This window comes from Cuculus canorus, chromosome 25 (assembly GCF_017976375.1).
Source record: "Cuculus canorus isolate bCucCan1 chromosome 25, bCucCan1.pri, whole genome shotgun sequence".
Lineage (NCBI taxonomy): Eukaryota > Metazoa > Chordata > Aves > Cuculiformes > Cuculidae > Cuculus > Cuculus canorus.
Window position 1 is genome coordinate 4,395,856 of NC_071425.1, and position 14,992 is coordinate 4,410,847.

The window sequence follows — 14,992 nt, forward strand, 5'->3', positions numbered from 1 at the left end:
AACTGACACGCCCCACACTTCCGCCCGCGCGCCGGAAGTGGAAGTGTTGCCGGTGGCAGCAGGAGCAGCGGCGCCATCATGGCGGAGGTGGCGGCTCTGGATGAGCTCGCCAAGCTCGAGTATCTGTCGCTGGTGTCCAAGGTGTGCACCGAGCTGGACAACCACCTGGGCATCAACGACAAGGACCTAGGTAAGCGCGGCGGGGCGGGGAGGGCCGTGGGGGCCGTTCCTGTCGGCCAGGAACTCGGGGATCAGCCGTGGGATTCCTTCGGGGAACGGGCCGTGAGCCTGAGGAGATATCTGGGCTCCCGGGAGAGAACCCCCGAGATCCCCTTCCCGGGAGAAACCTCCTTCTCCGAGCCCTCAACCCCCGGGAAAGGCCCCTGCGCTGAGGTGAAGGATTTGTGCGGTCTCGCAGCGATTTGCTCTGATTTCCCTTGTGCTCCTCCCCCGCAGCTGAGTTTGTGATCAATCTTGCTGAAAAAAACAGTACGTTTGAGACCTTCAAAGCAGTTCTTCTAAAGAACGGGGCCGAGTTCACTGTAAGTGAGATCTGAGCATTCTTGACGTGTTCTTCTCGCCCTAGCGTCTTTTATGGAGTGTTTTGTTTAAGTAAAGAGGTGTGAGAGGTCATTAGGGGTTTTCTTCTGTTGCGGAATTACACTCTAATTAGCCTTTGAGTATTCCGGCCTCATTAAGCCAAGCCTCCTCCGCCCTTGTTTTTGTTAAAAACATTGAGGTCTTTTGCTTTTGAAAAACTTAGAGGTCTTTGCGAAGTGTCCTTCTGAGGCCTCAAACCCCTCATTGTCTCGTGCAGCGTTACAAAATATGGAAGGGACAACTTTTTGCTGAGGCAAGTGTTGTCTTTTTAGAATATTTAGGTGCTGGGTTTCCGAGTTCCTCAGAAATCAGTGCAGTGGGGTTAAATACCTGGTTGAAAATGACAAGTAGAAAAGTCACTTAAATGAAATTACCATATGAATTTTTAGATCCAGCTTACCAAATCTTCTTAGGATATGCCTGAAGTCCGATGATGTTTTCTAACAGTGCACCTGCGTCTTCAGATTTGAGCTTGGTTTTGTCCTGCCAGTAAACCCTTGTGTGTGCTAATCATGAAAAACAGCGTTGCAGTCATTGTTTAAAAGTATTTTGTTTGGCTTTTCAGGATTCCCTTATCAGCAACTTGCTACGACTCATACAGACGATGCGGCCTCCACCAAAACCGTCTATGAGCAAAGGTGCGGATCGTCCTGTCCCTTCTGTCAATGCAGTGTGAAAAGGAAAACAAAACTCGTAGATGTTTGTAGGTTTTGGTGATTGTTGGCAAAATCAGTGTAATTATTGTTCTGGACTTGTAAGGCAAATTCAGCCTGGAGAAGAGAAAGCTCTGGGGAGACGTTAGAGCAGCTTCCCCGAATTGAAAGGGCCTCCAGGAAATCTGGAGAGGGGCTCTTGATCAGGGACTGTAGGGATAGGATGAGGGGGGACGGCTTTTAAGCTGAAAGAGGGGAGATTGAGATGAGATCTTAGGCAGAAATATTGTCCTGTGAGGGTGGGCAGGCCCTTGCCCAGGTTGCCCAGAGCAGTGGTGGCTGCCCCATCCCTGGAGGGGTTCAAGGCCAGGTTGGATGGGGCTTGGAGCAACCGGATCCAGTGGGAGGTGTCCCTGCCCATGGCAGGGGTTGGAACTGGATGGGCTTTGAGGTCCCTTCCAACCCAAACCATTCCATGATTCCATGATTATTGTGGCAAGAGGCTCTGTGTTCTTCATGGCAGATTAACAAAGCTGTCTGGACTCTCAGAACGCACTTTTGAAGGTGTTTTTATATTTCACAGATTCACTAATGATCAGGATTTTATTTGTAAGGAGGTAACACTGTGATCTTTGAATAGAATCTCTGTAAAATCTGCATCAACTGTTGCATTTAGGTAGAAGTTCACCTTTATATAGTTACAGAGAAATCAAGAGCAATTCTTCCATTTTTGCTAAGTTTGGTTGTTATTTTTGTTTTAAATCTTGAAATTAGAGGCACTTGTCAAACCGAAATCAGAGAAGGAAAAGCTGAAGGAGTTGTTCCCTGCCCTTTGCAGGCCGGATGATCCCAACGTCAGGGTAAGGTCATCTTTTCAGATTTCTTTTGAGAGTGTGTGAAAACATGATTTTTTTTTTTTCATGTTTCTCTTAGTTTCGATTTTTGTTCATGTTAACCTGCGTGTCTCCTCGCTAAAAATAAGTAAACAATGAGATATGAAGTTTAAGAGAAGCAGAAGGCTGTTATTACTGCATGTAGCTGGCACGAGGGGCTATTGCAGCAACAACCACATCAATATGGTGCTGCAGAATGCCTGGATGATGAGGCTCTTGTAGTGGGAAATTTGTAGCCTGGCCTTTCTTGCCTGATGTTCTACGTAATGGTGGATTACAAACCAGATAAGCATTGGACATTCTGATACTACGAGGGACTTGCTTTTTGCATTTCTGTACTAATTTGCAATGTGGAGCTGAAAAGCTCTCTTGTATAAAAGCAGCCTTGTTTCAATGTTATGGCAAAATAGGGGGGTAGTGTTATTCCTTTTTTTCCCCATGTCCCATATTCCGTGTGATCTTTTTTTATCTTACATTCCTTTTCAATAGGTAGACATGTGATTATCATTTCTGTAGCTTACTTCTTTGTGTTACACTCTTTATCAGCCTCCTTACAGAGTGTTCTCTCTTGCAGACCATGCTGGATGAAGACGACGTGAAAGTGGCTGCTGATGCACTTAAAGAACTTGAAGCTTTGATGCCCAGTGCCGACAGACAGGGCAAGCACAGGAACAGCGACCACAGGTCTCTGGGGGAAGGGATGGGCAGTTGCTGTTACCTGCTTGAGCTGTGCTGATGTGGAATTTCACTGGAAATATGTGATTTTTTAATTTTTTTTTTTTGTTGTTAGGTCAAAGAGGAAGAGGAGCCGAAGCCGTAGCCGTAGCAGGGACAGGAAACGAAGGCACAGATCTCGTTCTAGGTCTCGTTCTAGGACTCGGGATAGGAACAGGGGAAAATCCAGATACCGGTCAAGGAGCAGAAGTCGAAGTCCCTGTAGGGACCGTAAGGATCGAGAGAAGTACGTTGAGAGGAGCAATGAGAGATGGAGAGACAAGCACGTAGACCGTCCACCGCCTGAGGAGCCTTCCATCGGGGACATCTACAATGGCAAAGTGACGAGCATAATGCAATTTGGATGCTTTGTGCAGCTGGAAGGACTGAGGTACCTCCTGATAGTCTCAATAAATCTAGTACTGTTCCCTTGGAGTTCTCTTTTCTGCTGGTGCCGTAAAGAGGTTCTGAGGCTACAGTGAGGGCTTCTGGGTTTGGGTGCCAGAACGCTGGTCTGTTTCAGAAAACTAAATCCAACAGCAGAGAACGTTCTCTTTATAAAAAACCTGTTTGTGGACATATGCAAAGAATCAATTGACAACAAAATACTTTAATCCAGGTTCTGAATGATTGGAAGGACTGTCAGAATGATGGCATACGATGTCTCATGCCCCTCTTTCCTCTCTGCTTCACCTACAGGAAGCGTTGGGAGGGCTTGGTGCACATCTCGGAGCTGCGAAGGGAAGGACGAGTTGCCAATGTTGCTGATGTTGTGAGCAAAGGACAGAGAGTGAAAGTCAAAGTGTTATCCTTTACTGGATCCAAAACCAGCCTCAGCATGAAGGTATGGAAGATGTTCTACAGTGCTTAAATTAGTTTGTGGTCCCAAAATTTGTAAGTATTGTGTCTCGCTTTGCTGTTTTTTTCTCTTTTTGATGAAAACTGAGACGTAGCCCTTGAAATAGCATTGAAAAAGTTGTGTTACTGTTCTGTGTTTAAGAGGCTAGTTAGTTTTTATTCATTTTCTGTAGGTTGTTGGTTTTGGTGAAATGTTCCTAATGGATTTTTTTACTTGACATGAGCAACAAAGCAAACCTCACGCTATTGCTGTGTTTGTCAGTATGAGATAAACATTCTATTTAAAACAAAATTACTGCCATTGCCAAGGTAGAGCAGTGTCCCAGGCTTCGGGGTGTACTTACTTCACCATTCCAGCTGGAAAATAAAAGCATGCAAGATAGCATTTTGTGGGGGCTGTTGTTGGCAGTAGTCTCAGTGTTCAGTTTTTTGTCTTGCATTAGAGGAAGCTCCAGTGTTGGTATAGGTAAGAAGTGCTGTATAGGAAGAATTGACTGATTAATCTAACATAGGACGTTGATCAAGACACTGGGGAAGATTTGAATCCAAACCGGAGGAGAAACCTGGTTGGAGAAACCAATGAAGAAACCTCTATGAGAAACCCTGACAGACCCAGTCACCTGTCCTTGGTGAACGCCCCGGAGGTGGAGGATGACAGCCTCGAACGGAAACGCCTTACCCGGATTTCAGATCCAGAGAAATGGGAAATAAAACAGGTGGGGTTTTGTGTTCAGGGAAACGAGGTGTCAATCCCTAGAGCTGCTGTGGAGTTTTATGGACTTGAATGCAGCTCCTTGATTATTTAACTTCCTCGTTACCTCTAAATTGGTAACCCCTCAGCTTGGGCCTTGTAGCTTAGTTCTGACTATGAAAGCAGCCCTGCTTTGAGCAGGACACTGGAGTCACCTCCCGAGATCCCTCTGACGTGGGGGTGTCACAATCTATGTCCATTGACACTTGGGTGATATTTGATTATCAGTGCAGTCCTGCCTTCTCTCGTGGATGGTGTTTAGAATAACGAGAGGACTGTTGGCTCGGAGGCTGCATGTGTTGGGGAGATGTGTGTCAGAGTGTAGGACCGTGCCTTCCTTCTGAAGTTACGATGTTCCTTTGTTCCCGTTTTACGAGTCTGGCAATAACATTAGAAGTCAGACTCATAGGTGTGAGTTGTGTTTATTCATGGGGTCAAATTGATGTTGTGTTTGTTCTGTTCCCAGATGATTGCAGCTAATGTGCTTTCCAAGGAAGAATTTCCTGACTTTGATGAGGAGACTGGAATTCTTCCTAAAGTTGATGATGAAGAAGGTAGGATTTCCAAGTACTCTTACTGTGAATTCTTTGTGTTTCTGGACGTGTTTGGATTAGACAAGAGACGATAGATGTCAGCGTGGATGTGAAACATCTCACAATTTGCTGTCACCTTAAACATTTGAAACTAGGGTTGCTCTCTAGCCTTATTATTAGTGACATGTGGGTGTGCCCTGTCTCTGTGTTCTTATTTGTGTTGTTTTCACTTTTAAAACTATCCAATTACATCATAACGAAGCATACACAGGAACCTCCATTTGAAGAGGTTCTTTTATGTACCTGAGAAAAGATATTTCTCTAAAAATTGTCACTTGTGGATTTTAGATGAGGACCTTGAGATAGAGTTGGTTGAAGAAGAGCCGCCTTTCCTTCGAGGTCATACTAAACAGAGCATGGATATGAGTCCCATCAAAATAGTAAAGGTAAGAGGTTTCTAGGACTAAACCCGCTATACCTGGTTTAATTCAATAAATATTTGGGAATTTAACAACTGGTTTTTCACCTGGACGTTAGTGAGAGCCCTGAAATACGTTAGCACTGAACTGAAGATCCTTTCTTTATTTACAAAACTGGTTTCTTAACTGATGTCAGTGAAGTGGAATAATAGAAGCAAAACATGCGGTAGCCTGCAGCAGCAGCAGCCATTTCACATAGTGTGTTAGGACAGACTTCCTTTGTTCTGCTTTTTCATACCTTTTGAAAGTAGAAGGTGGTAGAGAAATACTTTCCACTGATTGTGCCCATAATCCTTCTGGCGGACAGTGTAGGGATGCTCCGTGTTAGTCATTACCATGGCAGTTCATGAGGCTGGTCTAACGGAAATACCCTGGAACTCAAATAGATCAAAACCTAACATCTTCAGAAGAGGCATCTAGTGGAGATTGATGACAGAGAGAACTGAAGTTGAAGGATTGGGCGTGCTTGAAATGTTACTTTTTTTTCTTGCTTTCCAGAATCCGGATGGTTCCTTGTCCCAGGCTGCAATGATGCAGAGTGCTTTGGCTAAAGAAAGACGAGAGCTGAAACAAGCCCAGAGAGAAGCGGAGATGGATTCCATCCCCATGGGACTCAACACGCACTGGGTAGATCCTCTCCCTGACGGTACGAATGAACACATCTCAGTGTCAACTCTGCATTTTTTGTGACGGTTGAGTAACGCGGGAGAAATGCCTTGGTATTATGTTGGTCTGCCTCACTCTAAAAGCGAGGCAAATGCTTTTCCACTGAAATGGGAATATTGAGGGAAATGTACAGGTATATCCTGCTATTCCTCAAGGATGTATTGCTAAAAGCTGGATGGTGAGCTATTTTTTTTAGGAGGAAATTCATGTAACAGTGTGGGGGTATGTGTAGGAACCTAAAAAATACCTAAACACTCCAATGTAGAAGGTGTGGATGATGGAATAGTAGGAGCAGGATCGCCAGTGTCTGTGCTGTGTAAACGTAAATGTAATGGTGAAATCTTTTCTTCTCTAGTGGATGGCAGACAAATAGCTGCAAACATGCGAGGTATTGGGATGATGCCAAATGATATCCCAGAGTGGAAGAAACATGCATTTGGTGGCAACAAAGCCTCTTATGGTAAAAAGACCCAGCTTTCCATCATTGAGCAGAGAGAGAGTCTCCCAATCTTCAGACTGAAGGAGCAGCTGATACAAGTAAGACTTGAGTTGGCATTCTTGATTGAGCGAGCAAGAATTTAAACTAACTCTTGTTTGCTTAGCTTGTTGACAGGTGGATAGTCAGTCAATAATTTTAAGTGCAGAACTGTAGTGCAGAAAATTAATTATTTTAAAGGATTATCTATCTACTCTAGTAAAGCTCCAGATATTTATTGGTTTAAAGTAAATACTGAAACTAGGATCATGTTGGCAAGGGATGAGTCAGCTAAAAGGTGAAGCAGTTTGCTGACTTGACCAATACGAACTCTGGTAAGATTTTTGGTCTAGGTTGCTGGAGCAAGAGCAGTGGCTGCTCAGTTCCGTCCTAGATGTATTTTTGTTTGGGTTTTTTTGGTTTTAAGTGCTGATAAGTGTATCTATTATGACCTTTTCTAGGCGGTGCATGACAACCAGATTCTGATTGTTATTGGAGAGACAGGATCTGGGAAAACAACACAGATCACCCAATACCTGGCTGAAGCAGGATATACGTCAAGAGGAAAGATTGGATGTACTCAGCCTCGCAGAGTGGCTGCGATGTCTGTTGCGAAGAGGGTGTCGGAGGAGTTTGGTTGCTGCCTGGGACAAGAGGTAAATTTCTGTGCTGAAGAGTGTGCTAAAATAAGCATAAGGAAAAGCAGTAAAAATCAGTACTGAAGCTTGTTTACTTGCATGTCCGTGTCTGAGGAGGTCTTGAACTTAAGTTCAGCTGACTTTGAACTTAATTCTCTAGCTTCAGTTTCTGTGCAACTCTTCTTTCTAGGTTGGCTACACCATTCGATTTGAAGACTGCACGAGCCCCGAAACCGTTATCAAATACATGACGGATGGTATGTTACTGAGGGAGTGCTTGATAGACCCTGACCTGACTCAGTATGCCATTATCATGCTGGACGAAGCCCACGAGAGGACCATCAATACAGATGTGCTCTTTGGACTCCTGAAGAAGGTAACGTAGCATTTGATTGTTACTGCCTCAGCGTCTTCTCTGTGCTATGTATGGATAGGAGCACTTGGGAAAGGCAAGGTCAAATCAAGTTCACTCGTGCCATAGAAGTCTCTTCTGAAGGCAAAGCAAATGCTTCCGAGAGTTTGTAGTCTAAATTTGACAAGATGAGAGCCTCTGTGTGAAGATAAAGCAAGCGAAACTCAGCAGAAACAATGAGAATTGGCAGTGTGGGATGCTCATAACAGTGGATGAGGAGAGGGGTGTTCTTGCTCTGACAAAGGCTTTCTGTGATAGGTAGATAAGAAGGGTTTGAAATGAGACCTTAGCAGTCGATTGTTTGAAATTCTGGGTATTGGAATGAGCTGCTCCTCTGCTCAGACGTCAGAATTCCTGATATTACTGGCCGTATTTCTCTGACTTCATTCAGGTTCCGTATGTCCCAAAGGTAATAAATGACTTGAGCTTTCTGTTCTGCTATAGACAGTGCAGAAGCGGCAAGATATGAAGTTGATAGTGACTTCTGCAACCCTGGATGCTGTGAAATTCTCTCAGTACTTCTATGAAGCACCGATCTTCACAATTCCTGGCAGAACGTACCCGGTCGAAATCCTGTACACAAAAGAGCCAGAGACGGATTATTTGGATGCCAGTCTGATTACAGTTATGCAGATCCACTTAACAGAGCCTCCAGGTGAGCAGAGGATGGTCTGGGGTGATTCTAGGACTCCAATGCCTATGAGCAAGGTCTTTCTAGAAGTCATGGATGATCTACGAGTACCATGAACAAAATGTTCTTGATGTTGTCCTCTATTACTTGAAAATAGATTAAGTAAAATGCTGGAGAGGTTTGGTGAAAGGCTGAAGTCTGCTGCTCCTGGCTAAGAGTTGTTGCCCAGGGGCTAGCGAAAGTTGGAGATATTCTGCTTAAAATGGGAAAGATGAGGGATGGGAATGTGGTACTGAACAGAATTGACTCTGTTTTAATTTACTTCCCCTGTAGGTGACATTTTGGTGTTTCTAACTGGTCAGGAAGAGATTGACACTGCCTGTGAAATCCTGTACGAGAGGATGAAATCTCTAGGACCTGACGTTCCAGAGTTAATTATCCTGCCAGTATATTCAGCTTTACCCAGTGAAATGCAAACCAGGATCTTTGACCCAGCTCCACCAGGAAGCAGAAAGGTAATTTCAGCCGAGTATGGCTTCATCTCCTATTGAACACGTTTTAATAGTGAGGTGTATTACATTGCAAATCATATGGGTTTTTTTTTTCTTTTTCACACTTCTGCCTCTGTTAGTTGAATCTTCAGGCAAAATGATGTAGTTCTGGAGAAAGGCTGGCTTATCTGCAGCTTAGAGCATGTTTTTGGTAGCGTCCATTCCTGTACATGTTATCTAAGCCTTTGAAAGCGTATAGAAAAACATCTGGTGTAGCAAACCTCTGTGCGGGATGTTCTTGGTGTGGTTTTTAATGCTCCCTTTAAAGGGTATTATTAACTTCAGTGAAATGGGAATGCAGTTCCTCTTGGATGGAGGTACATTTCCTACCAAACAGCTAAGGAATAGGTAGACAGAGGTTCTCTGGAAGATTCTTCTTTTAATATGGACAGTGTTTGATAGGAAAAATTTTTCCCTGAATTCATTGCAGTCTCTTACAGACTTACAATCATTTTTCACTTGCTCTTCATTATGAATTTTATCATACTCTTGTCCTGTATTGCCCAAATCTAAGTGAAATGTTGATACTTAGGCCCTGTCCATAGTTGACTGTAGATAACACTTCTTTCTGTTCCTCAGTGAACGCGTTTCTCCTTTTTCTGTTAAATGATAGCAGTTGTGTGTATAACAGACTGCTCATATGATGTAGAAAGGATTAGTGATGGCAAGTAGCATGGTTGGGTTGGTAACCAGAGACAGAACGAGTACTGAATCAACTGTTGTGTGCAGGTTATCATCGCCACTAACATTGCTGAGACGTCTTTGACTATTGATGGCATATATTACGTAGTTGATCCCGGCTTTGTGAAGCAGAAAGTTTATAACTCCAAGACTGGAATTGACCAGCTGGTTGTGACGCCGATTTCCCAGGTAGGTGTTCTGTGTTTAACTTTTGTTTGTTAATCTTTTCTGGTAATGTGTGTCTTGGTGAAGGCATCCAAGCGCATGGAGGCCAAGTGTGGCAATGATAAAACCACATCTTTGATGACTCCTTTAGGCTGTGCCTGAGGAATACATAGTTTCCGGAGTTGTGCTGGAAATCTCTTTTGATGAATGCATGTCAAATTATGAATAATTAATAATTCTTTTTTACTCGTTTTCACCTCTTCCTCTTTGCCCTTGTTACCTTTAGGCTCAAGCGAAGCAGCGAGCAGGAAGGGCTGGGAGAACTGGACCAGGAAAATGCTATAGGTTATATACAGAGCGTGCGTATCGAGATGAAATGCTAACCACCAATGTGCCTGAAATCCAGAGAACTAATTTGGCCAGTACAGTGCTTTCCCTGAAGGTGGGTGTTTCACAGACCTGTAGCAAGCCAGTGTGATCATAAGCGTTTTGGTAGATGAGCCTCTTTATGAGCCCCATGAATTACTTGTGTCACTTCAGATCCCTCTAGTGAGCAGAGGTATTTTGGAAGGGAAACTGCCTGAAATGTAGGTCTCAGGCCCTGAGAATGCTCCTTTATTTTTCTGTCGAGGGTTATAATGTTTATCCACCTGCATTATTACAAGTCTCAGCTGTGCAGAACTGTTAGTTGCAAGAAGTTTGAGAACCAGGAGTCTTAGGGGCAGTACAGGTTCCCTGTGGAAGAGATGTTTATTTTAACAGATCGGCCACACTGTTGGAGTGGTGTTTGATCTCCAGTTTGATCTCTTCTGTGTACCATCCCTCTGAGGCTCCACAAGCCAGATCTAACGCAGTTGGGGAAGTTGCTGCCTTTCCCCCTTTCTGGGAACAAGGGGAAGGAAGGATGGAGACACGGTTAGTGTCCGTTGGAGCTGTCAAACCGCACTGGTTTACGAAGCGGGAAGTCCTCAAAACCGGCATTTAGCCAGTGTGTCTCCTTGGTTGAATCATTTCACTCGAGAGATGCACGGACAGTACCGAGGTAACAGACCGTAAAAGTGAACGGTGGATTAAAGCCATGAGCCAGTGTGGGTTGTTTCAAGTGTAGAAATACAGCCATGTATTCATGACTGCGGTTACAGTCGGGATAAGGAGATGCGTCCAGGGTTGCTTAAAGTTCTGCAGTGCCTCCTCGACGGTTACGTATCGCTGCCTGGAGTTTGGTGTCTTCTCAGTGTTCTAACTTGGGTTTTCTCCCCTGTGTCTGTTCAGGCTATGGGCATCAACGATCTGCTCTCCTTTGACTTTATGGATGCTCCCCCAATGGAAACTCTAATAACAGCCATGGAGCAGCTCTACACCCTGGGAGCTCTGGATGATGAGGGACTGCTCACTCGACTGGGACGCAGGGTAGGCCGAATAGAATGCTTCTGATGTCAACCCAGTCAGTGCTAAGAGTAGTTGTACAAGGACTTGCCTAGCACTCTCTTGGCTTCCTTTTCCTGTTTTTCTCTTGTATTTTATTGGTAGCTTTTCACCTCCTGTAATTATGTACCTTCTCCTTTTTAAGGAACAGCTATTGTTTCTCTTCATTCATAGGGTTTTTATTAATGTCTAAAAAGTTCCTGTAAGTGCTCTCTTGCACTGAGAGAGCTCAAGAGTTTTCCAAGACACTGCAGGGTACCCTGAAACATGTTTCTTGCAGATGGCGGAGTTCCCCTTGGAACCTATGCTGTGTAAGATGCTGATCATGTCCGTGCATCTGGGATGCAGCGAGGAAATGTTGACGATAGTCTCCATGCTGTCTGTACAGAATGTGTTCTACAGGCCGAAGGTAAGAAACACCACCCAGAAGCAGCAGTTGTGATGGTTTGCATGTCTCTTGAGTGCCTCAGGTGTGAGAGAGTGAGCGTGTTTGCCAAAATACGCCTGAACCTTGGCTAGGCTGTGCTCACGCGTTCTGGTTCTGGTGTGCTGTGGCTGTGGATGTTGGTAGCTTCACCCATGGGAGAATCTTCAAGAGAGTCTACACGAGGTCTTTCTGGCAAGAACAGTTCTAGGCTTTCCTTTCACACAGGTGTATTCTTGGCTTAGTGAGAGCAGTCCCAGTGACCTCTAGGTTGTTGTCGCTTGGTCCTTAGTCACTCAGTACTCAACATTTTGTGTTGGCTTCTCAGTCTTACATAGTCTGTTTCTTAGTAGAGTTAAAAAGTCATGGTGTGAGTGACAAGGGGCACGTGTCCTCTTTCTTGTTGCACAAGGGTTGTCTTAACAATGGGGATACCTGATTTATGTGTATTTTATGTGTTAGGATAAACAAGCGCTTGCTGATCAGAAGAAAGCCAAGTTCCATCAGACAGAAGGCGACCACCTCACACTTCTGGCTGTGTACAATTCCTGGAAGAATAATAAGTTTTCAAATCCCTGGTGCTATGAAAATTTTATCCAGGCCCGATCTTTACGCAAGGCACAAGACATCCGCAAGCAGATGCTGGGCATTATGGACAGGTGAGCATGACACGAAGGAGGAGTAGTAACTTGGTTTTCTTAGTGTCTTTATGCTGTAGCAGCTAAATAAAATTTGCTAATGTGCTGTTGGTCGCTGCACCCAAATCTGGAGAACTCTGATTATTTTGCTGTCTCATCTTGTGTGACAGGCACAAGCTGGATGTGGTGTCGTGTGGGAAGGCAACGGTTCGAGTCCAGAAGGCTATTTGTAGTGGGTTCTTCCGAAATGCAGCAAAGAAGGATCCCCAGGAAGGTTATCGGACTCTTATCGATCAACAAGTAGTTTATATCCACCCATCCAGTGCTCTCTTCAACAGGCAGCCAGAATGGTAAGGAAAGCAGTGCCGTGGAACTTTCTGTTTGAGTTCAGACTTTATAACTGAAAGGGTTGTGGTGCGTGCTATCGGTGAAACACAGATCAAATTATATCCTGGTGATTTCTCAGCAGTGCACAGAGTGAGGAAGGTTTCAGGTCTGCTTTTGGCGCTTTCCGCTGCTAAAATGAATGCATGTGTGGGGCTGAGACTTATTTAAGACAAGGCCAGGCCTGAAGCTTGCAAATGCTGTGTTTCTGTTTGTGGAGGTGAGCTTGAAAGAGTGAGGGGGCGGGCAGGCAGGGAGAGAATTATTTTAAATGGAATGAAGGTGGAATGCAGATGAGTAGTTGTGAATTAGGAGAGGAAAAAAGGCTCTTCTGGATGGTTCTTTTGGAGCTTGTAAGGGGCCTTATGCTGAAGGAGGGTGACTCAATCAGAGATAAAGGTACAAGCTTAGATATTTCAGGCCCCGCGTTTCTCTTCATGTTTGGAAAAACTGATTTCCAGTGTTGCTGCCCCTTTTCACAGGGTGGTGTACCATGAACTGGTGCTGACCACCAAGGAATACATGCGTGAAGTGACGACTATTGATCCTCGCTGGCTGGTGGAGTTCGCGTCTGCTTTCTTCAAGGTTTCTGACCCAACTAAGCTGAGCAAACAGAAGAAGCAGCAGCGGCTGGAACCCCTGTACAATCGCTACGAGGAGCCCAACGCTTGGAGGATATCACGTGCATTCAGACGGCGATGAATCCTTCCCTCATGGACTGTTATGGGTTTTGTAGTTGTGGTACTGTGATCTTTGCACTGTTGCAAATGTCCTGAAAGGAGTGACTTTCAATCGAAGTTTGCCTATGAAATGAATAGAAAATCAATATTTTCAGAGCAAAAGCACAAGGAGGCGACGTGTGCTCAGGTTCCACAGCCACGAGAGGAATGACCCTCGTCTCCTCTGTGTGCAGCAGCATTTCAGAAGTAGTTCTTGAAGCGCTTCTTTGGTGGATCCCCTTTCAGGAGACAAAACCTGAGACTTGGAAATGTGGGCACTGACCTGAACAACAACAAAAATATAATGGTTGAAAAATAGTTGCTCACCAAGCTGTGTCTCAATGGCCAAACAGAGACTGGAATAGCTTTTATTTACACTCGTAAAAGTGATTTATTTCTATCTATGCTCTTGGACAGTGGCTCTTGAACAGTTTTTTAGGAGCTGCTTGTTCTCTGTTTTTTCATCTTTTATGCACTTTCCTGCTCAGTGCAACTATTTGCCTTTCATGCAAGCCATCTGGGGTGAGATTTAGTATCTGTGGCTTTGGGATAAGGCAGGAAGGATCTCTTGAAACCCAGCCAGAATGTCGGTTATCCTTGGACAATGGGCGCAGGTCAGACTGCAAGGCTTATCCTTCATCACCATCTCCTGTGTGCTGAAGGCTGGTATGTTGAGCGGTAATTAACCACATCCACTCTGCGGCACGGCTCCCTCTGAACGTAAGTGGTTACAGATGTTTGGACTTTCTATACAATGTGTCATGTGTTTTATTTCCAGTTGGAATGGTTGGTGACATCACAACTGCTGGGGTTTTTATAGAATATGCTCTTACGGCTCAAATGTCTGTAAAGCATTGTGTAACCGTTCCATGTTTAAAAAGAAACTGGCCGTGCAGTGTGCGCTATGTCAAACTGAAGCTAACTGAAAATTACGTGTTCTGTTGCAAACAGAGGAAGCTTATTTGACTCCTTAGCTGCAGAAACTCAAACAAGCTGTAAAACACTTGTTTTGCACTCGGTGCATTTGAAGACTGTTTCACACTGAAAAGCTGCATTGAAAATCTGTATCTGTGTACAGAGGTGGACAGGGATGCTGTATATAGTGTTTTATTAGAGTCTATAAATGCCCTGAGCTTTCCTGTGGCGTTACGTCTATGTGAGTTTGGAGGTTTTTTCATTATGGCATCAGGCAGAGAATGTTGTCCTGTGCAATACTCTTCTGAGTATGTTTTCCTTCTCCGAACTGCATCCGTTACTGTTTTCTATGAAAACTTTTGCTTGACTTTCAAAAGCCAAATGGAAGATGTCAAAGAGCAAATGTACCCGGTGGAAGTCCCAGTTGTACAGTAGATTTGGAGTGTTTCTGTTCCAAAGTAATTTTGTGTTTGCGTCTCCAGTGCCTTCTCTTTCTGACTTTTGGTAGGGGAAGGGCTGCAACAGAGAGGATTTTCTTGAAGCAAGCAGTTGTCTTCTGTTCTGTCTGTGTTACTGCTTCCCTTGGTGTAACTGTTTTAGTAATATCCTTTAATTCATTTACAGAAGCTTTTCCATGTCGACCTCAGCTGCTTGCGTTGGGAATACCCTGCATCCGAAACTAGCCTCAAAAACATGAATGTTGGCTTACAAACTTGAACCACTTGCTGATTTTACGCAAGTTTTATACCTGTTACTGCTTGGAGTGTAGTGACAGGGTGGGGGGAAT

At 44.4% G+C, this 14,992-nt stretch overlaps 1 protein-coding gene across 2 annotated transcripts in view; it reads left to right on the forward strand.

Moving 5' to 3' along the window:
* The first annotated feature begins 4 nt into the window (after positions 1 to 4).
* Positions 5 to 14,992, forward strand: part of LOC104054451 (ATP-dependent RNA helicase DHX8) — a 32,327-nt gene continuing 17,339 nt past the window's right edge. The window contains exons 1-23 of one of the 2 annotated variants that reach the window (XR_008453563.1): positions 5 to 190; positions 457 to 542; positions 1,166 to 1,238; positions 2,028 to 2,113; positions 2,721 to 2,830; positions 2,937 to 3,251; positions 3,560 to 3,704; positions 4,231 to 4,434; positions 4,936 to 5,023; positions 5,351 to 5,448; positions 5,980 to 6,127; positions 6,503 to 6,684; positions 7,084 to 7,278; positions 7,451 to 7,636; positions 8,117 to 8,327; positions 8,637 to 8,818; positions 9,584 to 9,724; positions 9,987 to 10,142; positions 10,973 to 11,110; positions 11,406 to 11,534; positions 12,012 to 12,208; positions 12,358 to 12,537; positions 13,054 to 14,010. Coding sequence is in view for 1 of the 2 variants with exons in the window: in XM_054088213.1 (XP_053944188.1) it covers positions 79 to 190; positions 457 to 542; positions 1,166 to 1,238; positions 2,028 to 2,113; positions 2,721 to 2,830; positions 2,937 to 3,251; positions 3,560 to 3,704; positions 4,231 to 4,434; positions 4,936 to 5,023; positions 5,351 to 5,448; positions 5,980 to 6,127; positions 6,503 to 6,684; positions 7,084 to 7,278; positions 7,451 to 7,636; positions 8,117 to 8,327; positions 8,637 to 8,818; positions 9,584 to 9,724; positions 9,987 to 10,142; positions 10,973 to 11,110; positions 11,406 to 11,534; positions 12,012 to 12,208; positions 12,358 to 12,537; positions 13,054 to 13,273 (3,582 nt within the window). In the remaining variant the exon portion in view is untranslated. Of the gene's footprint in view, positions 191 to 456; positions 543 to 1,165; positions 1,239 to 2,027; positions 2,114 to 2,720; positions 2,831 to 2,936; positions 3,252 to 3,559; positions 3,705 to 4,230; positions 4,435 to 4,935; positions 5,024 to 5,350; positions 5,449 to 5,979; positions 6,128 to 6,502; positions 6,685 to 7,083; positions 7,279 to 7,450; positions 7,637 to 8,116; positions 8,328 to 8,636; positions 8,819 to 9,583; positions 9,725 to 9,986; positions 10,143 to 10,972; positions 11,111 to 11,405; positions 11,535 to 12,011; positions 12,209 to 12,357; positions 12,538 to 13,053; positions 14,769 to 14,992 lie in introns of those variants that run through there. The other variant, XM_054088213.1, reaches the window with a different exon arrangement.